At 39.5% G+C, this 27140-nt stretch overlaps 2 protein-coding genes across 2 annotated transcripts in view; both read right to left on the bottom strand.

The window, feature by feature from the left end:
* Positions 1 to 463: 463 nt before the first annotated feature.
* PATL1 (PAT1 homolog 1, processing body mRNA decay factor) overlaps positions 464 to 27140 on the bottom strand; it is a 28955-nt gene continuing 2278 nt past the window's right edge. Inside the window, exons 3-19 of the mRNA XM_004389292.2 lie at positions 21006 to 21223; positions 20627 to 20707; positions 19829 to 20023; positions 18805 to 18906; positions 18041 to 18130; positions 17157 to 17377; positions 16251 to 16340; positions 13496 to 13676; positions 12944 to 13067; positions 12505 to 12602; positions 11878 to 11937; positions 10585 to 10733; positions 8526 to 8685; positions 3708 to 3863; positions 2758 to 2849; positions 2513 to 2662; positions 464 to 2200 (exon numbers count right to left, since the gene is read on the bottom strand). Coding sequence (XP_004389349.1) covers positions 2179 to 2200; positions 2513 to 2662; positions 2758 to 2849; positions 3708 to 3863; positions 8526 to 8685; positions 10585 to 10733; positions 11878 to 11937; positions 12505 to 12602; positions 12944 to 13067; positions 13496 to 13676; positions 16251 to 16340; positions 17157 to 17377; positions 18041 to 18130; positions 18805 to 18906; positions 19829 to 20023; positions 20627 to 20707; positions 21006 to 21125 — 2091 coding nt within the window. The 5' untranslated portion in view covers positions 21126 to 21223 and the 3' untranslated portion in view covers positions 464 to 2178. The remainder of the gene's footprint in view (positions 2201 to 2512; positions 2663 to 2757; positions 2850 to 3707; positions 3864 to 8525; positions 8686 to 10584; positions 10734 to 11877; positions 11938 to 12504; positions 12603 to 12943; positions 13068 to 13495; positions 13677 to 16250; positions 16341 to 17156; positions 17378 to 18040; positions 18131 to 18804; positions 18907 to 19828; positions 20024 to 20626; positions 20708 to 21005; positions 21224 to 27140) is intronic.
* LOC101343300 (olfactory receptor 10V1-like) overlaps positions 26636 to 27140 on the bottom strand; it is a 15501-nt gene continuing 14996 nt past the window's right edge. Inside the window, exon 4 of the mRNA XM_012559381.2 lies at positions 26636 to 26754. Within this exon, the coding sequence (XP_012414835.2) occupies positions 26636 to 26754 (119 nt within the window). The remainder of the gene's footprint in view (positions 26755 to 27140) is intronic.

Below are 27140 nucleotides of genomic sequence, written 5' to 3'. Positions count from 1 at the left end.
GGAGAGTGGCATATGGGAACTCTACTTTCTGCACAATTTTTCTGTAAAACCCAAAACTGCTCTAAAAAGTAACATCTATATAAAAAACAAACAAACAAACAAAAAAAACCCCACCAAACCTGTTGCTACGGAAGAGATTACAACTCATGGCAACCCCACGTGTACGTCAGGGGAAGGATTCACATATGCCTAGAGATGGACGGGGAAGATGAACTGTAGTGTGGATCTACTAAAATGCGTAATTCTATTCTGCAATTAGAACAGGGTTGGGGGGAACTGAAAGCATCCTAGGCTTCTTAAAAAAACTTATCATGTAAACATAAGATCTTTACTGACTCCTTTACAACATTAAAAAGGTAAAAACATTATGCAGAGATAACCTTCTCAATCCCCAAAACCAAGAGGTTTACCAGTTTATCTACATATGCTAGAAACGCATTAAAAATCATGTTTAGAAGCAGTGAGAAAGTAGAAATGCAAGGACACATTTTTTTCAAGTATACAATTTGTTTTTATTTACAATACCCTATAAAAATGTAAATTTAGAAACTTTTATTTTCATTAATTAGAACCAAACAAAAAAGATAAAGCACGGAGAGGGAGAAATAATAATCAAGTATTCACTTGATCAGCTGTGACGCTGAGGAGTCAGTAGGTGATGGCAGAGGGAAGCTAGGTCATGTCAGTGGGGAAAGGTAGGTGGAGCCTGGGGCTACAGACTGGGAAGAAATGGAGACAGAGAAGAGAGGGTGTGGAGAACACAGACAACTGGTTATAACGGAGGATTTTACCGTTGTACAATATGTGTATGTGCAAAATGTTTATTCTCTTTAAATATCATAACCTGTCCTCCCCACTACATTCCAAAAGGTGAGAACAGCAGAGAGTAGATTAGGACAGTCAGGTAAAATTAATTCAGATTTGATTTTCTTGAGTGCTGTAATCACTGGGGATCAAAACCCCTTATCCTGGTTGATTGGTGAATGGGAGAGGGCAAGCAAAAAGGATCATGGCGGGCTGCCCTGCTAGGGTTCATACCCAGGCCCCTGGCTGCCTGGGAATGGGACGTGGGTGAGATGGAGTAGCAAGGACAGCAGTTCTGCTCATGGTGTGGAGATGAGGGGCAAAGCAGGCCAACCTTAGCTTCTATGGTTACATTTGGGGGTTTCTACCCATGACACCAAATAAAAATGGGCAACAGAGAAGTAAAAGCATGGCTTGCTGAAATAGTCTCAGGAAGACAAGGTGAGTGTGCAAAAAGCTACACTGCGGAAGCAGGCTCTTAAGTGAGGAGCATCCTGGGGGCTCTGCGTGCACCTGAGAGGATGGGCTCAAGCACGCTGTAGTTGTTGCAGGTAAGAAAAGGCTTAACCGTGCGCTGTTTCTACTGAGATGGACAGAAACCAAACAAACACAAGTGGGGAAGAGAATAAGGACTTCTTAGCCTAGAGCTGAGCATCAGCCAATTAAGACTTTTGATTTTATTAAATGTACTGCATATCCTTGTTTATATTAAAACAAGTAGAACTCACCAAATTGATTATAAGACAGAATAGAAACAGATTAAAAATACTGTAATTAAAAAAACCTGTTATTAAAGGAGGGGTGTATCACTGAATATTTTTCCAATCCAAAACTCATTCTTTAAGGACCCACTGGAGACCACAGAAATGTACGTATAGGGGAGTGTTGAGTGTGTGTATAGATGGATATCAATTTCTACTTAACTGGCTCTCCTATAGTCATATTAATATAGGGCAATGAAAAAAGACTTCAATAGGATGAGGGAAGAAATCCTTTGGCAGGCTACAATCTACTCTGAACTGGAGTAGTGGTGGTGGGATAAAGGGAGAGATTACATTTGGATCTCTAGGGCAAAGAAAATGCCAAATTGAGAAGAAATGAGTAAAAGTAGGGCATGCAGAATGGTAACATAGAAGATAAGAAGAAACCAGCAGAAGTATCACCCAACCAATTTCACAGAGCAGTGGGGAAATACCTGGCCATTTAGAGACAATCCCTGTAAACAGGGCTCGATCCCACAAGACTTTTGCTTTGGGGAATAAGCTACTTTCCCTCCCTCATTAAAAACACTCCATTGGTGATGGCAGCAGTGCAGGTGGCAGCCAAAAGGAGGTACCGGATGCATTTGGAGATCTTTAATCATTTGGAGATCTTTTATCGTATCCCCTGAATTAGCCTATGGGTATAAAGAAAAAAAGAAAGGAAACTTGTTTATATAAATAAATCAAGACAGATGGTAATCTTTTGCATTAAAGTTACATCCTTGTAGGAATTCTCATAACAAAATACCTAAGATATTTCTCTTAGTTAACTTCTACGAGTGTGCTACTGACCCAGCACAGTGTTTTATATCTAGTAGATACTCAAACATTTGGTAAAAGTCTTTAATCTTTTCTACCAAATTCAGCTTTATTCTTCCCTCCCTACCTCTTCATCATAACTTCTAAAGTGCCAACTTCAGTGACATGTGGTCCTGTTTCAAACTTACTGCAGTTTTGTCTCCAGCAAGTTCAGCTTCTGTTGGTCAACATAGCGTGAAAAGAGGGATACCAGGTTTGTGGGTATAGAGATCGGCTTGGCCAGGGCTGCTTGGGGAATCCGCAGAAGTTCTCGGGTTGCCATGTACATCACCTCTGTCCTGACAGGGAAAACCCATAATAACAGTAAGAGCAAAAGAATGACCAATTATCTAAAAGAACTTAAAATAAGAGAAGAAACACAGCCCAGACTGACCACTGGTTGTTTTGCGTTGATTCTGTAGCAGGATCTGAACTCTGTAGGTCTTCCCCACGGCTCAGTACAACGAGGAGCAGTGACAGGCCAAACTGCAAAGGGAGACAGAAGGAATCAAACTCAGTGCTGCATCTAATCCTCCTCCACCCCTGCGGAGGGGGTCCTGGCATTAAATGGGCAATGGCACTAAACTAAAACGCCCGTGCTGCTGCATTTTCTGTTAAGTCAGACAGAGAGCGAATGGTCATGAACTGAGAGGCTGCGTCCTTCTCCTGGCTCTACCACTGGTTCTGCAGCGACCGGCCAAGCCAACCCAGCACAGGCCTCTGCCTCTCCCCGCCCCACCCTGAGGTGAAATAACAATTTTTACCAGCCCTAGACAACATGGGATTAGGCTTTTCTTTTATTTACTGGCACAGAAATGGATTAAAAAGGAAAAGTCATTTTGTAGCCTTCCCTGCAGTTAGGTGAGACCACATGACTAAGTCCTGGCCGTTGAGATGGAGATTAAGTAGAAGTTGTTGGTTAGAACTTTTGGAAAAGCTCCAAGTAAGGAGGAGAGACAGCTAACCCATACCATCTTGCCCTCCGCACTCACTCCCTTTCCTGATATAAAGCGAAGCCTCAAATTCCACAACCATCTTGGACCATACAGGATTATGAGCATCAGAGCCACAGCTAAGAATGGGAGAGAAGAAAAACTAAAGAAGCTTGGGTCCCTGATGACACTGTGGAGCCACTATACTAGCTTTATTTCACATGAGATACATAAAATTGTTTTGTTGACACCACTGTGATTTCTAGCCTCTGACACTAGTATTATCATGCAACTCTTGATGGAAAGAAGCCTTTCTCACAAGTTGTTACGGCTAAAGCAGCCATTATATAGACTCTATATAACTCAAACGTGGAACCTAGCAAAGTGCAGGGATACAGAAGGGCAAGACCACCTTGTTCTGGAGCACAGCAGTGAGGTGAGGGTTGGAGGGTGCTGGTGCAGCTGCACTCTGAGGTAGGTTCATTAGCTGTTGCAGAAGGCTGGTGACAGTCACTGACGGAAGATGATAGAGGAGGAGAGAGAAGGGACTCAATAAGCATGGCAGCACCTGCAAAAAAAAAAACAAAACAAAAAACAAAACAGAAGCATTACATCCTGGCAACAACTACTTCATAAAACAATACCCTCCATCAGTGGGCAAGGATGGGAGGATGCTCCGTTGTACACTCAACCACTGGAGGCGAGATATAACAAAAGAGGGGCGACAGGTTTAGCAGATACTACTAGTCTTAACGATGGATTCTAGAATGTCTACTGAGAACTTTCCCATCTCAATTTGCTCTGGAAACCTCATGACTTGCATGAATCAAGGGTGCAAAATCACTTTTCAAATACACAGCAAGACATACATAATAATAAAACATCAATATTTTAACTTATACCACATATACTTAAATGCCTACAATGTGCCAGGCCCTGTGGGCTAAAAACAAACGGTAAACAGGACACAGACCCTGAGGGATCTAACGTACAGTGGGGAAGACATAGGTAAATTGGAAATTTCAATATACTCTGAGAAGTACTCTAAAATCGGTCAGTTCAGAGTGCTATAGGCTTAACTGAAAAGTATTTCTGGATTTAATTGTATCCTGCTTTATCTTTATAAAAGCTCATTGTGAAAATGGATGAATCATTATCCAATTTTTATTGCTTATTAGAGAAGCTAAACAATGTGTACAGAGTCACAAAGCTAGGAGCTGGAATCAGACAGAACCCAATGAATTCTAGCCTTCCAGTCATTCTTTTCTTTTTGCCATGTGACCCAGACTGGGAAGTTAAAACACACAGCTATCAATATAAAGAGATTTTAACACATGAAAAGAAATCAAGAGTGCTTCCAGGCACTCAATACCCATGGTATAAAAAGTAATTGTTGGTTTTACTTTAAACAGCACCCAAGGATGGCGAATAGACAGGCCACTTTCTGTGGTCTACTCTAAACAAAGTTTTTACTATGGAGCACATTTTACACATATGCAAAAGTACAGAGAATAGTGTAATGAAGCCCATGTGCCCATCACTCAATCTCAACACTATCAAATTATCAACATTTTGCCAATCTCAATAAATCTATGTCCCTCCCACATATTACTTCATCCATAAATACTTCAGTTTGTATCTCTAACAGAAAATACTTAAAAAAAAAAAAAAACCTCTTAAAATGTTATCACACTTAATAAAATTAACGATAATCTGTTAGTACCATCACTATCTACTCCAAGTTCAAATTTCTCTAATTGTCTCAAAAACGTCTTTTAGCAGCTGATGTTTCTAATGATTCAAACAAGAACCACACATTGCATTTGGTCAAGGAGGCTTTTTAAATCTCAACAGGTTCTGTGTCACCGTGCATACCCTTTCCTCGTGTCATTTACTTGTTAAGGAAACAGGGTCATTTATCCCCTAGTTTGGATCTGGCTAACTGCATCTCTGTGGGGCCACTTAACAGTTTCCTCTATGCCCTCCTTTTCCCATAGATGGATAGTCAGAGCTAGATGTTTGATTACATTCAGGTTCAACTGGGGGGTGGGGCAAGAAAACTTCCTGGGTACAGCTATGTGCTTTCTATTTCAACACATCAAGAAGCACATCATGTCTGGCTGGCCCACTCCTAGTGGTGTTTCGAATGATCAGCGGGCTCAGGTGTTGTCAGCCTGCTCTATCCATTGTACAGTTCCACATTAACCCTTTACCTAACGCTTTTAGTAGCCACTAATGATCCACGTCCAGACTGACTGACTGACTGACTGATTTTCCATTAGAGGTCGCAAAATGGTTTTCTAATTTTATCATTTCTTTTGCATTTATTAGCTGGAAGAAAAACTTTGTATCATTACTCTCTAGTTACGATGAAACCTGGCTCACACTGGAAAAGCAGGATGAAATGGTTTTTTCCTTTACCAGTTTTCAGAATGAGTTGATGGTCTAGCAATCGCTGAAGGCAATCGATTTTTTTTTTTGTATCATTATGAACTCATTAAATATATTTGTTTTAACCCATTTGTTTCAATTTTTCTTTCTGATGTAAATTATCCCATTTTTGACCAATAGGAGCCCCTTCAGGTTGGCTTCTGAATGTCGTAACAAGGACCCTAGTAATGTTTTAGCTTCTTTGCTTCTGGCACATGGTATTCCAGGGTTATCTTGTACCTCTGGCACATGGTATTCCAGGGTTATCTTGTACCTTTCATGCCTCAGACATGGAACAAGTTATTATTTCAAAGTTCAAATAAATAGTACTTACAGGTGTGATCTCTCATTTTTTAATGCACATACGTTAAGATCTTCCTCTCTATATTTAACCAAGTTTTCCTCACTAGCAGGTAAGCTCCATAAAGGCAGGCATTTTTGTATTCCTAGTCCCTAGCACTATACTTATTCAATCTGTATGCTGAGAAAATCCAAGAAGCTGGACTATATGAAGAACACAGTATTAGGACTGGAGAAAGACTCATTAACAACCTGCGATATGCAGATGACACAACCTTGCTTGCGGAAAGTTAAGAGGACTTGAAGCACTTACTAATGAAGATCAAAGACCATACAGCCTTCAGTATGGATTACACTTTAATACAAGGAAAACAAAAATCCTCACTACTGGACCAGTAAGCAACATCATGGTAAACAGAGAAAATGTTGAAGTTGCCAAGGATGTCATTTTACTTGGATCCATAATCAATGCCCATAGAAGCAGCAGTCAAGAAATCAAACAATGTATTGCACTGGGCAAATCTGCTGCAAAAAACCTCTTTAAAGTGTTAAAAAGCACAGATGTTACCTTGAGAACTAAGGTGTAACTGACCCAAGCCATGGTATTTTCAATTGCCTCATATGCATGCTAACGCTTGACAATTAGCAAAGAAGCCGAAGATTTGATGCATTTGAATTATGTGTTGGTGAAGAATGTTGAATATACCATGGACTGCCAGAAGAATGAACAAATCTGTCTTGAAGAAGTACAGCCAGAATGCTTCTTAGAAGTGAGGATGGCAAGGTTTTGTCTCACGTACTTTGGACATGTTATCAAAAGTGACCAGTCCATGCTTGGTGAAGTAGAGGGTCAGCAAAAAATAGGACGACCCTCAACGAGATGGATTAACACAGTGACTCCAACGATGGGCTCATATGTAGCAACAATTGTGAGGATGATGCAGGACCAGGCAGTGTTTTGTTCTGTTGTACATAGGGTTGTTTTGAGTCAGAATTGACTCAATGACACCTAACAACAAGCACCTAAACCAGAGCCTGGTACATAGTATCCAACAAATATTTGCTGAGTGAATGAAGCTTTCTCAAACCTGTTTCCATTAATGAGTTTCTCTGTGATGCTGAGTCAGCACCTGCCTCATTGTCTCCACAATTTATATGCTCCAAGGTAGCTGACACGTTTTAGTATGGTCTTCTATTTCATAGGATAAACCTCAAATCCTTAAAACTTTCCCCCAATCCATTTTTCATTCTTGAAGTGCTTCACAAATGTACTTATCTCATCCCACTTCACTTTTTCCAATGATGAGACTTAGGCTTCTCATTCATTTCCTCTTAAGATGCCACCAGCCACTCCTTGGAAACCCTATGGGGCAGTTTTACTCTGTCTTACCGGGTCGCTGAGTTGCAACTGATTCGATGGCAAAGGGTTTGGGTTTGGCTTTGGTTTGGTTAGAGAAGGAATAATTTCCAACTCTTGCATGTCATACTAGTTATATAGTGTACCAGCAATGTTTGTTTTCTGAGGACTATTACCACACAGTCATTACTCAACCTGTGGTCTAACAGAACTCTCAGCTCTACTCCCATAGTTTTTACTATTTTGAATCTCATACTCATTAATACTGCCCCCTTGTCTTATCCTTGCTTTGGAGCTCCCAAACAATTCTAAATTTTGCTGATATTTTAAGCACTATCACAGAGGTAAGCAGAGAGCAACTCTAACCAAGAGTTATTCTATAAACTAGACAACCATGTTTCAAATTCCAGCTTAGTTTAGAGCATGAAAAAAATTATTTGAAAGCACTGACCCAATTCCTGTGGGATACCATTCAACTAATTCTACAGACTATTATTAAGCTACTGATAACAGCCCAATGAGTGATACTTTATATCCAGCAAAGTAACCGAGATCAGAAAACTTTAAACTTCAGCAAGAGTCATATTCAGCTGGGGACCTTACTAAAGATTTAGAAAACCAAAAACATACCAAACCCACTGCCCTCGAATTGATTCTGACTCATAGTGTCCCTACAGGGCAGAGTAGACACCATAGGGTGTACAAGGGAGAGGCCCGTGGATTCATACTGCTGACCTTTTGAGTAGCAGAAAATCTCTTAACTACCGCGCCACCAGGGTTCCAAAGATATAGAAGCCCTGATCATTAATCTGGAAATTCTGATTCAGCATGTTTGCGGTGGGGCGAAGTTATTTGCTTCCCAAGAAATTCTGATATAAGCTGTTGCAGATACATCTTTACAATTATGTCAAGCAGGACGGAACTGTTGCTTTATTCATGTTTAGTTTACACAGCCTATTTAACCAAAAACTGAATTAAAAGCAGGCCTGGAGTAGCTAAGGTTTTGCTTTAAACAATCAAATCATACTGCCAAAGGTTAAAGTAACAAGAGAAGGAGTGGGGGGGTGATGAAAGAAGTTTGGATTCTAGAAATGTTATCAGCTATGAAGACTCAAAGGAAAGATGCCCCACATGGAGAATCACCTCATCTTGTGCATCCTTCTTGATAAGGAAAGGGAGGTTCCTGGCTGTTGCCATGAGAATATCAGCTGCTTGCTCTGTGGAGAGGAAAGGAAGAATACGGGCAACCATTCTCTTCCCTTTCCGGATACACATGATCTGTACAAAGTGGTCATCACTTGGCCTATAGGGGAAGAAAAATGCCAACTCAGGTCAGCAAGAGTAACATAAGAAACCCTCATTTTTTCCCTCTGAAGATGTTACGAAAAGACTACACTGTGCGCTTGCTGTCACTCTACAATTATCTGAACTACAAAAATGGCTGGAATTACTTCTCCAATTCTCATCCGAATAATAAAGTCATTTTCCGAGTTTCACAAATATAGAAAATCACCATTTCATGAATTTTAAGTTAAAAAATTTGGCTGAACTATATGCATTAATTTCCTTTCTTATCTTTTAAGTAATTACACTAATAACACATGAAAAATGTAGTAAAATCCAAAAATATATATAAGTGAAAAAAAACCAATCATAATCCTGGTGATAATTTTACTAGTGTTACCATTTTAAAAGACCTTTTGTTGTATACCATATATATTTTCTTCTTTCATAAACATGTGCCTAAAGGATGATGGAATAATTTGGTAATGGTAAATGGTGATGGTTGAACAACATGATGAATATATTTAATAGCACTGAACTGTATACGTGAAGACTGTTGAAACAGCAAATGTTCTGTGACCACAATAAACACCCTCCCCTCCCCACACAAATGGGCCTACAGAATTCATACAGCTTTGTAACTTAATCTTCTTCACTCAACAACTTATTGTGAAGACTTTTATCACATTAATAAATATTCTTCAATTACATTTTAATGGCTGCATAGCATTTCAATCTATGGATGAACCATACTTATTCAACCAGCCCCCTTTTGTCAGCCCAACTCCAGAAAAGTCTTGTTCTTATGTTCTGTTTTATATGTGCATGTCCTGATTTAGAAGAATCAGCAATTCTCTTGAATGGGCAGTGGATAAGGGGAGTTATTAGGAGACATAATTCTCTTGCATTCATCATATAAGTATTCGTGATTTACATAACATTTACCATTAGCAAGATTCTGCTCCAAACACTACTGGGTGGGGGAGAGATGACAGAGATACAGGGAAAAAGACATAGTCTTTAAAAAGCTTAGTCTCTAGTGGAAGACTGACATGAGTATCCTATGGAAACCCCAGGGAGTATAAATGTTTACACTTTCTACCTTAATAGGAAAGAAAATACGTAAAAGATTACAAGGTTGAACATGCTAGTAATTATAAGCCAGGTACAATCAATAAACTCGATCAGAAACCAAATAATATAATATTCTTCACTAAATCTTTAGCACCTAACACAGTCCCTAGAAGATACTGAGTATGTATCTGTTGAATAAATGGATACTATAATATTTAAGGAAACCCTGGTGGAGTAGTGGTTAAGAGCTATAGCTGCTAACCAAAAGGAGCAGTTCGAATCCACCAGGCATTCCTTGGAAACTCTACGGGGCAGTTCTACTCTGTCTTACAGGGTCGCTATGAGTCGGAATCAACTCAACGGCAACAGTTTTTTTTTTTTTTTTTTTTTAATTTTAAAAATAGATATTCAAAGGAGCCCTGGTGGTGTGGTGGTTAAAGCGCTTGGCTGCTAACTGAAAGGCAGGTGGTTCAAACCCACCAGCTGCTCCATGGGAGAAAGATGTAGCAGTCTATTTTTGTAAAGATTACAGCCTATGGGGTTTACCCTACAGGGCAGTTCTACTCTGCCCTGTATGGTCGCTATGAGTTGGAATCGACTTGATGGCAGTGGGTTTGGTTGTTTCTAGATATTGAGAATAAAGAGGGATTGTTGTTTTCCTGGCTGGGGAGGATTATGAAATGTTGTATACAGAGTAGCATTTGAGTTAAGCCAAAAGGATAGACTCCGAGCTTACAGAGATGGTAGGGAAGGGTATCTAAAAAGGCCGAAAGGCGTAAGCTCAGTTTGGCAAAGAAGGAAGTCCAGCTAGTCTTAGGTTTTCTTCAAAGTACGTAATTCTCACCTCTCTTGTCCAGGCAATTTCCCCCTTAAGTTGTCATACATGCTACAAATGTTGTGCTTTCTTCCATCCACTAGGGCAGGCCGCTCTTCTTCCAGGCTTAGGAGATAACGCCTTTCATAATCCTCCACATCGAGGAGTAAACTGTATGTCTAAGCGAGACACAAAGCAGGTCATGGCACGTTAGGTCAGGATCACAGAGTCTCAGAGGAATAACCTCACTGTTTAGGACTACCAGATAAAGGTAAGACTGAAAAGTCATTATAATGAGACTGAAAGGGGGAAGAAAACGTGCCACTTTAAATCCAGAAACACAGTGAAATAACACAAAAAATTCTTCCAACACCATTCTTTGTCCCTTCTTCACCTCTAATCCAGAAGACACGACAGTAAAATGATTACATGCTTTCCAACAGCAACAACAGCACTGTTTAATAAACAACGTGTATTGCTACAAGTAATGCCTTACGTTTATAAAAACGATAATAGTAATAGTTACTTTTAGTACTAGGTGGCAGGCACTGTTCTAAGCACTCTGCATGTACTCATTCACTGAATACTCACCACAATCCAGTGAGAAAGATACTATTAGCATCCCTATTTTTACAGATGAGGAAACTGAGGACAACACAGAAAGGTAAAATAACTTGACCCAGGTGACACTCAGAAATGGTTCCAGAGTCTGTGCTCTTAACCACCATGCTCTAGGGCCTCACAACACGGTGTTTACCCTATTACAAGCCACTTGATTATACAGAACCTCATTTTTCTTAGAAACCAGCAGAGTGCCCAGTACCCAATCAGTATCTGTGAACTGACTGATTTAATCAATCTAGTCACAACAATGTAAATTTTATTCTCATTTTACGAGGTTTAGAAACGTGACCTGCCCAAAGATACCTGACTATTAACGGAACAAGCTTGGACAAAGAGCCAGCACTCCTAACTTAAGTGCAGCGTTCTTTCCATGATGCCCTAGGTGAGGTACACCACAGTCTTTCTGGAGTGCTCTGGTACACAACAGGCACTTAATAAGAATACAGTCATTAATTAAAATCACAGAACACTGATTGGCTGCTTACTGTTGGTTACACACCCATCTGACAATTCCTTATTTGAAACTAACTACTGCAGCCCTGGTAGCAGAGTGGTTAAGAGCCTGGCTGCTAACCAAAAGGCTGGTAGTCTGAATCCACCAGGCGCTTCTTGGAAACCCTATGGGGCAGTTCTACTCTGTCCTATAGGGATGCTATGAGTCAGAACTGACTTGACAGCAATGGGTTTATAGTAACTTACCTTCTCAATTATGACAAGTGTTTTTCGTCTCTTGTCCCGAACCTGCTTTTCTTTTGTCTCCTAAAAAAGACAAGACTATTTAATATAAATTCTTCACTGCTGTTAAAATAATTCACTAAGTGTGCACCTATAGGTTCATCTCTGAAAATGCTTTGAGAAGAAAACACTCACTCTCTTGAAGTTCATAAGCTAAAACAACACCAATGTAGACAAAGATCATAAAGATAATTAAATCAACCCACATCTAAACTATTAAACTGAATTCACAGACAGGCAAAAAGTAATTTTAGAATCTAGCACAGGATAAAGACGTTATAGGAAACTCTTAAAACACACAGAAATGATAATCTCTTTGAAAAGCAAACGGAGTAAACAGATGTTTCTGTCTGCAGGCAGTGTTACCCAGACAGAACATTCCTGCACCCCAGGCCCTGCCTGGCTGCCTGAAACGCAGGTGTCAACATCTCAGCACCTGTACGGAAAACTAGAACGCCATGGCATGCCAGCTGGGAAGCTCCGGGTTAGGCCAGAAGCAACTCCGTCATCCCGGATCCCATTCCACAGTGACCACAAAACAAGTGGTAATGACCCAGATTTTTTTAAGCATGCAATTCTGCTAACACTTACATCATCCTCACTCCGAGATGTCACAACAGCATCGATCATTTTTCGAGGATTATTCACGCTAGAGACAGTAAGCTTTCCCAGAGAGCCCTCAAACTGCACTGCAAGGACAGAAAAGTTACAACAAAGTAAAAACTCAACATTTCAGGTGAGATGTTTTCAAAGAAGATCTTTACATTCTCTATAGGGATACTAGAATTTACAACAGGTTTAAACAATCATGGAATCTCAAGTAGAAAAGGACACAAAAGGTCATCTATCTGTAAACCATTCAGTCCATGCTTGAGTCAAGGCTGATCTTTGTGTTTATTAAGGGCAACAACAGTTTGTAAATCAGATTCAAACATCTCTATCTGTCCAACCGTATGTATAGTTATTATATTTTATCACATCAGGGGCATCGGAAGTGTCTCCTATCACAGTGTGGGGATAAGGACCTTACCTGGCTTATAGGCATGCTCCAGTTTGGCCACCTGAGGGGTAATGAGCTTGGTGCGCTCCTTTTTAGGGCCGTCACCTTGCACTTCTTCAGCAGCAGACAGTTTCTCCAGTTTCTCAAAGTAATTCTACCACATGAGATTTGAGTTGCAACACAAGCAGAAAACATGGCTGCTCTTTATCACTAAATAATTAATCTATACTAGTAGCAATAACGCAGCTTCAACTCTAGAAATGTACTAATCCCTTAATTTTTGTTAGATTGCTACACACTTACTATATAAAAAATTTCAGTTTTTAAACAAGTTAGTAGTCAATGGAAATGTCTGTAAAGTTAGACTGCCAACAGAAAGAACAAGATTACTGATGCCACAAGGATTTGATAATACTGATCTGAGAGCCTCTATATAAAAGAAGCAAAATGTATATAAGCAACGCATTTACTGAATGAGAGGCTCACCAGCTTGAGAGGAGGATAAATTTGCTTAGTCAAAATCCTATCAACCAGAGCAAAGGCCCAAACTCCTATTTTCAAAATTAGCATAACAGCATTTACCTGGTAATAAAAATCATCCAGGTAGGGATCAGTGCTTTGCAGTTGCATCATTTGGATTTTAGAGACCCAATCCTTTTCTCGCTGCAACATGAGATTGGCATAAGGATCCTTGCGAAGATGATCCTGATGACTGCTCCGATGACTTCCTCTATCTCCTGCACCATTCAGATTCCGATGCTGACTGAAAACAAACAAATGCCACATTCACTCCAAGTAGTTAAATTAATGATGCCTTATAACAATATGGCGGGGGGGACACCCCACCTATTTAAAAAAAAAAGAAAAAAAGATTCCCCTTTGCTTTTTGTTAAAGGGAGTGAAAAAGAATGGTCTTAACAGAATATAAGAGAAAAGAGCTATATAATACATAATTAAAGAAATAAAACCATGATCCGAGTGCCTACCATAAGCTTGGCACTTTCACTTATGGACTTTCATATATGCCCTAAATAACACCAAGAAGTAGGCGGTTTTATTTTCTCCTAAGACCAAAAACTAAGGCCAAGAGAGATCAATTAATTTGTCCAAAATCGTATACCTGGTGGCAGAGTTAAGAGATTTGAACACGTGCCAATTTGATTCCAAAGTCTATATACTTTTTTTTAACTCTGAAAATTGTGAAATATTTCAGTAAGATTTCAAAAAATATCACATGCAAATATCAAGAGACTTCTGTATTTTAATTTTAATATAAATTGCGCTTTATGATCAACGTAATTATGGCTCAGCAAATACTGTAATAAACATCCATTTACCCACCACCCAGATTTAACGACAAAAATATTTTTCGGCCAAATTTGCCTCAGATTTTTAAAACAGTACTATTAAAGTAACAAAGGAAGCCTTGGTAGTGCAGTGGTTACAGTGCTCAGCTACGAACCAAAAGGTGGGCAGTTTGAACCCACCAGATGCTCTGCTGGAGAAGATGTGGCAGTCTGCTTCTGTAAAGATTTACAGCCTCAGAAACCCTATGGGGCAGTTTTACTCTGTCCTACAGAGTTGCTATGAGTCAGAATCAACTCAACGGCAGGGGGTTATAGAAGTAACACAGCGTTATATATACGGTTGAGGGACCTCTTTTATCCCCTGGATCCCAGTTTCTAGCCTCCTCTCCTTCCTAGAGGAACCACTATCCTGCCTTCACTATGTATCTACTGGAACAGTTTTATACTTTTATTACTCTGTACATCTTTAAATATTATAGTATTATTTTGTATGTTTTTCAATTGCATATAAATGGCACTAGACATATAATGCTCCGTTTCTTCACTCAAGATTATGCTTTTCCTATTTGTCCATGTTGATAACATACCCAACTGCTAGGACGTGGTGTGTCCACATTTCCAACCTTCTTATGTACTGCCAAATTCTCTCAAGAGGCTATATACTCGACCCTTGGCAGGGCTGAGACATCTCAAGTGTTGCCCGTCTGATGGTGTGAAATGGCTATCTCATTTTAATTTGCACTTTTCTGACTACGAGTGAGCTTGAACAACTTTTCATGATTATGAGCCACTGGGGTTTCCTCTACTGGGAGTTGCCTGTTTGTGTATGATGCCTTTTGTTATATCGAAGTTTAATATTTAATACAGATATACTAATCTTTCCCTTTATGGTTTGTACTTTTTGGGTCTTAAAAGCCCATACTGGGGTTTTTCCCCTGTAAGAGATATCCTGGAACATCTTTGAAAGTAAGGGATTATGCACAGTAACAGAACAATAAAATTGAGAGGATAAAAAAACTTCATTTATGTTTCATTTCCCTATTTTACGTAGATGAATTATTATAGAATATAAGATTCATAAAGGCAGGAGCTTTATCTAACTTGTTCTTCTTTTTATCCCTCAAAGCTATCATAGTGCCCGGCACACAGCTGGAACAAATTTTATACAGATAACCCAAAACCAAACCAAACCTGTTGCCGTTGAGTCGATTCCAACTCATAGCGACCCTACAGGACACAGTAGAACTGCCCATAGGGTTTCTAAGGACTGGCTGGTGGATTCGAACTGCTGACCTTTTCGTTAGCAGCCAAGCCCTTAACCACTACGCCCCCGTGGCTCCTATAGATAGTCATTCTTTATTTCTGCCTTTAATGATTTAATCCTCATTCAGGAAATATATATTAAATAACTAGAAGCAGCAATAAAGAATGACCACTGGCTTCACATAACACCCAAATGCAAGGCTAGGCACTATATTTCAAGACTGTTTCTGAGCTCAGAGATAATCTGGAAATATAGTGCAGCAGATGGTAAAAAAAAGGCAGTTAAGAGTACAGTAAGAACTTGCTAAGGAGTGAATATATAATGTTAGCTAAAAAAAAAAAAAAAAAACAGATCTAAATTTTAATTGAGATTTATGAGCAACGTAATTATAAAAACTCACTGCCGTCAAGCCGATTTAGATTCATAGCTACCCTACAGGACAGAGGAGAACTGCCCCATAGGGTTTCCAGGGAGTGGCTGGTGGATTCGAACTGCCGACCTTTTGGTTAGCAGCCAAACACTTAACCACTGTGCCACAAGGGCTCCAATATAATTATAGTAGTTTGGAAATTATTTGATAAAATCTTGTCATTTAAAGCTAGTGCGTTAAAAACATAAAATGACAGCATTCGTGATTTGATTTTAGCAGGAAAGTAATCTCAATACTAATTAACTAGAAAGGTAAATGTAATTAGTAACACTTTGTTATGCTGTCAAAATTAAAAGCTGAATTAAGAAACCACAAAGGAGTGAGATGAGTACTTACTTTCTATTCTGTTGCTGTCTCTGATGCAAGAGTCGGCGGTGCTGTGGGTGAAGGTGAGTTGTGTCTGGTCTAAACATTGGGGCCTGAGATCTAAGAAAAAAGGATCAAGGGTCTCAGTTCAGTCATCCTCAAGATTTGCAGTTTTTAAGGATGTTGTCAGTACAGTATAACTCACTTCATACAGGTTTATCCAAGGGCATGTTCAAGTCTGGTCTAAGGAGGCCAGACTCTAAAGAAAAAGACGGCCACGCTTTTACACATCTTCCACAAAGGCCAATTCTCAACTCCTAAGAATGTCATCATAAAATCTGAGTGAATTAGCAATAAGGGAGTATAATTTTCTTTCTGCTCCTCTTTAACAGAAGTCTTTAAATAAATTTAACAAGCTCAGTTTCAACTATTTGGGAATAACATAAAAAACATATAACATATAATAAAACATTACTTTGCTGAAGCAGCAACTTGAACTCCTCTCATTATAAAACCAGAGAGTAGAAGCAAGCCGCTTAGCTAGTGCTGAGATCAACTGACTTCCCAGCATCTCTGTCTCTGTTCCTTGGTGATATGGTAGGTCTTCTTAAGTGAGAGGCACTGCGTGTATTACATTAGTGTGTTTGTAAAATGGATATGACTGAGACATAACAAACTTAAGCAAAAAATAAAAGAGGTGATTAACTTGTAATGTGAGAATGCACACAGGAAGCATATGACTCTTGAGGGAAATGTGACTTGTCAGAAAGCCCAGAGGCTGTCAAACATTTCTGTGTTTGGCAATTTGAGGATCTAGTAAGATCTCAAAATACATCCCTTGCAAGTATCAAGAGACTTCTGTATTATAGCACTAAACAGCAATGATCAAGACACGTGGCTGACGATGGATAAAACACTGGCATCTGTCTAGTGTACCTTAGGTTTTGCAGGTGAGGTCCTGGGCCAGGAGGGTGCTGCTGTGGAGGAGGTGGTGTAGCGGGGGGTGGAGCGCTAAAGAAGGCACGAAAGCCTGGTGCTGGGGGAAGCATCTGCCCAACTCGCCCTTGCAGCAACTTGGAATTCATGGCAGCAAGCGGACTACCGACAAACCCAGGCACCCGTGCAAACTGGCTGGGAGACATCCGTCCAGGCTGTAGCTACAAGAGGAACAAGACCTCAAATTTAGTTAATCTGCAAGTCCCCCAGGTCCCTATGTAGTGCAAACAGTCTGTGCTTGGCTGCTAATCTAAAGATTGGAGGTTTGAACCCACCCAGCAATGCCGTAGAAGAAAGGCCTAACGATATACTTCTGTAAAGATTAAAGACAAGAAAACCCTATGGAGCACTTAACACTTAACACTCTTAACACATGGAGTCGCCGTGAGTCGGAATCAATCCAACAGCAGCAGGTTCTTTCTTTCCCCCAATGGGGTAAGTCCCCCTGCTTTTATCCACGGAAAAGTGAATACTGTTTCCATCAAAACTTTGTTTGAAAAAGTAAAGGAAAAAAATGAGAGGCAGTAATGAATGATTAACCGTAATACAAGGGTGATATTATCTAACAAAAGGTGCAACGGTTACGTGCTCAGCTGCTAACTGAAAGGTCAGCAGTTGGAACCCACCAGCAGCTGCATAGGAGAAAAGACCTGGCAATCTGCTCCCGTAAAGATGTCAGCCTAGGAAACCCCATGGGGCAGTTCTACTCTGTCACACAGCGTTGCTGTGAGTCGGAATCAACTTGATGGTCCACAACAGCATTAGCTAATGAACCTTAGGCAAGTAGGAGAGCTCTGTACGGGCAGGGCTAATCACAGGCTTACCTGTGCCCCTCCGAGAAGCTGTGCTCTCTGAAGAGGGCTGAGAACAGGAGGAACACTAGGAGGGAAAGGGTGACCTAGGAGGGAAGAGTTCTAAGGAAAAAAAAGAAGAAAAACAATTATACTATGAAACAAGTAAATCAATCTAATAAGGAAACTCAGTAAAAATGCAGAATAAACTCAGATACAAAAACTCTCAAGGTGTAGACAGTCAAGCTTTCCACTGAGGGAATATAAAAGAGTAATGTTAGAAATTATGAAGTACTCTGATTATGTGACATGAAAAAGCAAACAGTAGAAGGAGGGGCTGAGTAGCAGGAGACCATATAATCTCACTCAAAATTTAGATTACTTCAAGATGAGAAAGATTTGTGGTATGAAACAACTGAGCACGATGGACCATGTCCTCTGGACTCGGGGACCATCAGACGGAGAGTCAAGTGTGGAGATAAAAAAAAGATGTAAAATTTAGGAGATGTGATACACTGGTGAAGGTCCCTAGGTGGCAGAAACGGCTTGCATTTGTCTGCTAACCTAAAGGCTGGCAGCTCGAACCTACCCAGCAGTACCACGGAAGATAGACCTGGCGATCTACTTAAGATTACAGCCAAGAAATCCCTATGGAGCAGTTCTACTCTGTAACACGAGGTCTCGTGAGTCAGAATCGACTTGATAGCAACTAACAAGACGTATAATGATAGTGCTCATACAGGTAGTGATCAGAAAACATATACTGCACAACTTCCTTAAGTGTTAAAGTGACATACCGGGACACTGCAGAGCTGGTTTGGAGACATCCTCTCACCATAGGGAGCAGGATAACGTGGTGGCATTGGGGGCCGAACATGGACAGGCTTTGGACACAGAATCTATCAGGACAAACATATATACAACTACATTCAATTAAGTCAGTTTTTCCTCTACCTAAATTCCCTCCCCTCAAGTACTGGCAGAGACACAAGACTCAATGCCAAGCCCTACTTCTAAGCAAAATGCTACGGCTATGGGTTCAAATTTAGAACCTTTGGTTACTTCCTCTCACAAATCAAGCAAAGTGTCAGTTTTAACTGAGGAAGATTTAGCTAATTCTCCAGTTATCCCCACCCTTCCATGCTATCTGAGGGAGGTACCAGCAGATATTCTGACTTGGAAATTCTCTCCAAAAGGATGTATTTTGGTAGCAGTGAGGGAGAAGGAATGATAAGAAAGCTGGAGGATTAACTAAGTCCTATTCTGAAGACCCTGTGATATGGCCGCCATGCTCAGCATTTTTGTGGTACATTGTGACTCCACCTTTCATAGGATAGTGAGCCTAACTAGGCCATACCAACACCACCCTCCCCCCATACCTTCCAAATTGGCCTTCCTTTTCAGCTGCTGGTTTCAGGTGGAGGAAAGTCTATGGAACAGGACTGCACAGGCTCTAGGGAAAGCAGGGATATCTTAAAGGTAAAAAGGATGTGGACAATGCTGTGTGTTCCCACTCCCCCCAGCTTTCAGTTACCTCTCTGCAAATGTTTTGGGCAGCCAGCAAAACACTTTAAAGAGGATACATAAACTAAATGTGGTTAACTACCCTTTTTCCTCCTCCAACTCAAAAGCAGTAGCAGCAAGAAAGGGTGTTAGGGAACGTGTCTCTGATTTGCACTAACTTCTCCTCTAATTGGCTATTCTTCTATCTAATCTAATGCCTACCCAAAACTTCCACCCCCCTCCCAGCATTACCAGTTCCCAAATGATTGTGCCCAGATTCCCAATATCCTGGGCTGAGTGCTTGTTAATGAGAGGTACCTGCTGGTTGAAGCTGGGTACAGCCATCTGCTTAGGTGGGGTGCCTATGGGCACAGCTCGAACAGGAGGACTCCCAATGATAGGTGAAGTTGATCGCCTCGGTAATGCACGCTCAGAAAGATCCCGATCATCTTCTGGGCCCTGTGGAGGCCTCTGGGGCAAGGCATATTCTAGTACAGATACTGTAGGCATTTCCTAAGTGAACAAGTGGTTAAAAAAAAAAGAAAGAAATTAGCTAACTGGAAATGTTTAAATCATCTCTGCAGATGCAAAGTATCTTGAGAAATTACTTTTGTAATTTTTGTTTATTTTTAATTTACACACAGTAAAATTTACTCTATTTGGTGTACAGTTCTCTGAGTTTTGATAAATACATAGTTACGGATCTGCCACTGCAATCAAGATTCAGAACAGTTTCATTCCTCTTCAAAATTCCTTTGTATTGTCCCTCTGTAGTCTACCCCTCTCTACACCCCAAGCCACTGATCTGCTCTCCATCCCTATAATCTTGCCTGGAAATGACTTTTCAAGTAATTCAAATTGTAAATTTGAATATAAGCTCCAGTGGCTCCCTTTCAACCTTCTCAAAATAAAGAAAGGTCAAATGAGCACTGCCATGGAGGATGAGGAAGATGCATCAACAGGTACAGCTGGTAAGTGCTGGATGCAGCAATCAACAAAACACTGACAAATGATGGACATTTATACATTCTTTCAGTGAGGAAAGCCTGACCATAGGGGGCAATTTGAAAAATTTCACATCTTAGGAATTTTATATAAAGAGGCAATGTTCAATACCTGAGTAAGCAGTGGTCCTCGGATTCGCCTCAGAACTTCAGATCCATCCCAGATGCTGGAATTGAGACTTCCTGATTGGGGCTAACAAAAAAAAAACACACACACACAGTCTGAAACAGTGTGGGCTCTCTGGGTGACTGAGCTGCTGCTGGTGAATGAATGTCCAAAACTGCTTCAACTGCTGGAGAATAACTATTCCAGAATATACATCATTCCCCAACTTCATCTCTAGATTTGCTATCATCAGAAATTATTTTATCAATTTTCTATTCCAAATGCAATTCTTTCATTATAGTAGATAAAATAAAGTGGCAAAGCTCAATACTTCACTTTACTTATACAGTTTGCCATAGTTCTCAAATCAGAGCAACTTACTCACTTGCAAAACTGGCCTGGTCTGCACTGCCCTCATGACAGCTGGATCTTCTAGTTCATTTTCAATCACCATCTTACTAAGCCTTTCTGCCAGGTTCTCCTCATGGTCACCCAACAAGTCCATCTCATCCCTTTCTCCATTGTCTGTTTGTTCATGAACTGCCACCGGCAGCTTCTCTTCCAATTCAGCCAGGCGCTCATGTGCTTCCTGCCAGTCATCATCTATAACAAAATCATAAGAAAGAAATACAGTTCATATTGGAACTAAAAAGTTTTATAACATTCTTCTGTTAACCAAATGAACAAATCTGACTCCAGAAGATAGGTGGAAAGTCAGGTTTCACTCAGAGACATGAAATAAGGTTTCACCAGTAAGAATAAATGATATCATACCAGGAATAACATTTAAGCATTTAGATTAACAGCTTAATGTATTATCAGTGGTATTCAAGCTATATTCAGAAACCCACTTCTAAACTGGTGATAGATACGTGTACTACGACCTGTTGGTTTTAAGATTTTATTCATTTCAGGTAAAAATTCTAAAGGAAAGTTAAAAATCCATTGCACTAGGATACAACCTTCTCTTAAGTTTATAACTGCCATCCTCTTCACAGGCTTTTGAATCATTTCATTATTTACTGAACATCTATTACATGGCAAGCACTGTTCTAGGTGCATGGGCTACAGCAGTGTACAAAACAAACAAGCATCCCAGCCCTCCTGCAGCTTTCATTCAAGTGGGAGAGAGAGAGATAATAAACAATAAACATGAGTAAGTAAATTACATACTATATTGTTGCTGTTGCTCGCCAATTCTGACCCATGGCGACCCCATGTGTGCACAGCAGAACTGCTCCATAGGGTTTTCAACATGTAAAATGCTGCTTTCCTTTGGGAGGCAGATCACAACGGCAACGTTTTGGCTACAAGTCGAGCTCTTCACCATTTGTGCCACACAGAGACTACTACGTACTATATTAGAAGATGAAAATGCTATAGGAGTGTAGAGGAAGAGAGGCAGATTGAAAATTTTAAATAGGATGGTCATATTGAGTAAGTGATATTTGACTGAGTAACAGAGTAGCCACATGGGTATCTGGGAGAAGAGCATTACAGAACGAGGGATACAAAGGTCTTGAGGCAAGAGCAGGAGTGATGGTTTTGAGAAACAAGAAGTGGAACGAGCAAGAGGGAAAGAGAACAAATTGAGGTCAAAGAGGCAGGAGGAGAGAGCTCATTCAGGGCCTTCAGGGCTACTCTGGTTGAAATGGGGTGCCACTGGAGGTCTTGATGTGGCTTAACTATTTAAAAGCATCATTCTGGCTGCTGTGTTGAAAATAGGGGTGGCCAATTTTGGAATAACAAAGGGTAGTTGCAGCCCTGGTGGCACAGTGGTTAAGAGCTTGGCTGCTAACCAAAAGGTCAACAGTTCGAATCTACTAGCCACTCCTTGGAAACCATATGGGGCAGTTCTACTCTGTCCTATAGGGTCACTATGAGTTGGAACTGACTTGATGAAAATGGGTTTGGTTTGTTTTTGGTCAGGTGGCTACTACAGTAAATTGGGGGAGAAGGGAGGGACCTGAACTAGGGTCAATTCCTCTTCTATATAAGTTACGTCTTTGCCATTTCTGTACACTACTATACAATCTGTAGCATTTACACCAAGGTTGTTTTCTTGTTTGTTATGGTGACATAGCATTATTTTTAAGTCCCACTACAGCACAGATTAAAATCTTCAGAACCCTCTGTCAGCCTCTCTCAAGGCTTCTTACTTTTATCATTTCTCTCATTCTGGTGCTCCCCAATCTAATCATTTCATTCTGCTTCCATTAGAAAAGCTCTGGCCTCTCCTTCCTCACTGAAGCTTTTCCTAATAATCCTTTCATTTATTTTTATCTCCACCTCATCTAAACATGCGATACCTTCTAACCTCCCCCCAAACATGTACTCCTTTGTATAATGTTATATATTTTACTCTTATTTTGGTTATGTGTTTCATATGTCCCACAGATTTTAACAGGCAGGGATAACATGGAATTCCCTTTGTAACTAACAGAAACACAGAACTCTGGTGGTGTAGTGGTTAACCACTATGACTGCTAACCAAAAGGTTGGCAGTTCGATTCCACCAGGCGCTCCTTGGAAACCATATGGGGCAGTTCTACTCTGTCCTATAAGGTCACTATGAGTCAGAACTGACTTGACGGCAATGGGTTTATCTATAATGATGATACCTCCAATTTAATTTTTCTATATACCTTAAGGAGCCCTGGTGGCACAGTGGTTAAGAGCTCAGCTGCTAACCAAAAGGCAGGTGTTTTAATTCACCAATCGCTTCTTCGAAACCCTATGGGGCAGTTCTACTCTGCCCTACAGGGTCACTATGAGTTGGAATCGACTCAATGGCAACGTGTTTGGTTTTGGGTTTTTTATATACATTAAAACAATCAAATAGAAGGAAGAATTAGAGACATCATTACAAGCAAAAAAAAAGACGGTGCCAGGTACATAGTAAGGGTGTAATAAATAAATGGTAGTTGGTAGCTGCTATTTTTTTCTGAGAGGCTCATGTATAACTGTGAAATATTTTTTTCTGCTGACAAAAAAAAGGTAAAATATTAAAACATCAGTGAAATATGTAACTTAGAAAGTTAAGGTTCCCCATAATTCTATCAGCTATATTTTTAAAAATGCAAAGTATAAAGTTTAATTTGCTTTCTTTCTATTTAAATAATCTTGGATATCTTTCATGCATGTACACACATAAAACTGTTGATAATATTATCTCATTCTTTTTACCATCTATATAGATTCAATATTATTGATAAACTCTAATTAAATTTATCTTCTACTGATGAACCTTCGGATTATATGCAATTTACAATATAATGATTAATATTGTAAGGAACATAATACATATCTTAACATCTGTAGGCTAAATCCTTTTCGGAGTCAGAGTATAAACAATAAAAATTTGCTATTTTTATCACATAACTAAGTACTACATAAAACTAGTGATCCAAAAAATAAGCGAAATGGGACTCCTAAAATTACAATTTTGGTATAATCAGAATACTTGTCTAGTCTCTGGGACCTGTAGTAGATCTGAATGTACTAGTTTGGTAAAGGGATCCATTAAGCTGTGGCTCACTATGTCTTCACCGGGATAAAGGTTATGGCTATAAAAATATCCTTACCTAAGCCTCAAGGACATGGATATTTTTTCTAATCACTGAGATTCTCTTCCCTGCCCAATAGCTTCCTCATACCCAAGTGCCCAGCAAGTGGCATTCTTCCTCTGAAATGTCAGCTTACAGAGAAGAACTTAAAGTAGTCATTTCAGAACGGTGGTCTCTGATAAACATACCCAATGTGCTTAAAAAAGGGAAAAAACTACTTTAGATGACAATTACAATGTTAATTTAAATGACGAGTCTTACTAATTTGAAAAAAATTAAAGAACAGTGTAATTAAAAATCAAATGTGTCACCCTTGGTAAGAAACAGTAAGTTGAGCAAGTCTTTAAAGGCCTTGTGTTTTGCCATTTTTCTAACTCAGCAATGCCAAAAGAATGGGAGACTACAATCTTGAATTAGGGGATTCTTTACCTTTATTTCTCAAATTTAAGACGTTCATCTGTTAGAAAATTGGTTCTAAAGCAGTACAGTTCTAATTTGTCTTGTTTTCATTGACCACTTCCTATATTTATGTTTGCTAGCTTTACCAGATCCCACCAAAGAGGGATAGTGTATTTGTCCTTAATACTAAAATTTTAAAAACACGGGTTATATTCCGGTAGAATGAATGTTTTGAATTGTTACTTTTCAGATGTGTAAGCAAAAGCAGCTATGCCATAAAGCACCATCATCATTTTTTTTTCACTCTTGTGAAAAATCAGCTGAGGTGCTGTCAGACATCTTGTGCCTTTGCTGTAACAGGGTATTTCATACTATATCTTTTCCAAATGACCTAAAACTATAGTTTTTTAGATATGCCAATGACTGACCTCAATCCACATTGGTCAAAACGATAATGGGTGGGCAAAGGAATAACAGAGAAATGAAGGGACAGAGATACCTGTTTTCCTCCAACTAATTAACCTATACACTGATGTGGACTACTGAATTCCTGGGTGCTTCCACAAAATTATACTTGTTGTAATAATGCCCCTGAAGCCCATCTTGGGGATATTTTAAAACAGAATGAAAAGTAGATTTAATTTTAAGGCAATTCCAGTCCCTAAACGGGTTAGCAGCTATCAATAAAAGGGAAGTAGAAAGAATGGGGAGCCCTTTGAAATGGAGGAAGGAGATTTTCCAAAAATTCCCCAAAGACTGTTTTAACATAACTGATAATTTTAACTGACTGTACTTACAGTTACCTAACCTTCTGATTCCTCATGTGTAAAATAGGGAGAAAAATAATAATACCTAACTCACAGGGTTGCTGTGGGGATGACTAATAGATGTAAAACATTTAGAATTGTGCCTAGCATATAATAAGCACCATGTAATATAAGCTTTTATTATTGATGAGCTGGGATTACTGCAACACCATTTATTGCTCTAAGGTGATACAAACATGAATTCATGCAGAAGACAGTGACTAGTTTCTTAAGGAAAGGTGACATCAGAGCATCTGTAACTAGTAACCAAAAAAAAAAATCCACTATACTAACAGGTATTATTCAAGACACCCATCCCTTGAATTACAAACTATCAAAACAGATGGTAAAGATCTGACATTTCAGCTCCTTCTGGTTTAAATTCTCTACACCAGCTGTACCTCTACCTTTAGAGGTATAGCAAACAAGTCACAGGTTGATTTAGAAAGCAATTTTATTTTTGTATATATATTATCTGTATAGTATTTAATGTTTTATATATATGCGTGTGCGTATATAATATATATACGTATGTATACACATATATAGTATATTCATAATGTTTACGCCAAGATGTTAGGAAGAATTAAGTTTTTAACTTTACAATTCAAGTATAATATGTTCTTAATGTAAAGGGCTCAACTTTGGAAATCTTTTCTCTGTTATTAAGTTTGCTCACCAAGTTCTTCTTAATCACCCTTCTGCCCTAGGATACAAAGTGGACTCACCATATGCTATTTTACTGCCTTTACTTTCTACACCCTGTTCTTTCAGCCCCTAGGGGCTATTTCAATGTGTGTGTACTTTTCTGTTTCCCCATCAGATAAAGTACAGTTCTGCACACCCTAATATCCTTATAAGGCAATTATTTTCCCATTTTGTAAGGACACAGAAACCCAGAAAAAGACTGTCCATACCATTTTTGGAAGCCACTATTCTGTCCAGGTTTAAAACTGAGAACATAATTACTATGCTGCTTCATCTTAATGTAATATCTATAAATCAACTGAATCATTTTAATACTGAGGACCTGCTGAAAAATGGTAAAATTCATTACAATATTTTAATAGAAATACAGTTCTAGAAACAAGTACACCATGTTTGTGGCTTCTACAGTGTTGTAGTGGTTATTACTGAACTAACTTCCAAATCCAATTTGTAATCCACATCAGTTCCCTGCTTTGTAATTCTATTTGTCTTCCCTTTCCCTGTCTGTGATCTCCATGGAGAGAGAAGACCGTGTCTTAGATCATGTCATCCTCTCGGACGATCTCATCTCCTGAACCACGGCTGTAATCCAAAAGGCCTTGGCTCCCTGCCATAATGGGTCTAGCTTCTACCTCAAAAACTTTTCTTGCTGCTCCTAATAACAGCAGTTTTAATTCCCTAATGAATTTTGTAAACCCTGATTGACAATAATACACTTTTTCATTTTTTCCAGTTTGTCCAATTCAGTCTAGGCTTTAACAACTTTAAGCTGTTTAGGTCACTACATCACTACAAAATCAGTACCCATTATAACACTTTAAGACCTCTCATTTGTTTTTGATACACAACATCTTGGGATTATACCCTACCGCTAAATTTTCTTTTTTCATTACTTAAACTTATCTATATGTTGCATAAACAGAAACGCTACAGTTACAAAGAAACAGCCACACATATATACACATCCCAAGACAAACACTCTTACTGCTGTTTTCCAAATTCAGCAGTGGAAGTAAAAATATCTGCATCAACTCTTAACCT

The sequence above is a fragment of the Trichechus manatus genome, unplaced genomic scaffold, assembly GCF_000243295.1.
Source record: "Trichechus manatus latirostris isolate Lorelei unplaced genomic scaffold, TriManLat1.0 scaffold00240, whole genome shotgun sequence".
In the NCBI taxonomy this organism is placed as follows: Eukaryota; Metazoa; Chordata; class Mammalia; order Sirenia; family Trichechidae; genus Trichechus; species Trichechus manatus.
This window is presented reverse-complemented; position numbering and strand designations above follow the sequence as displayed.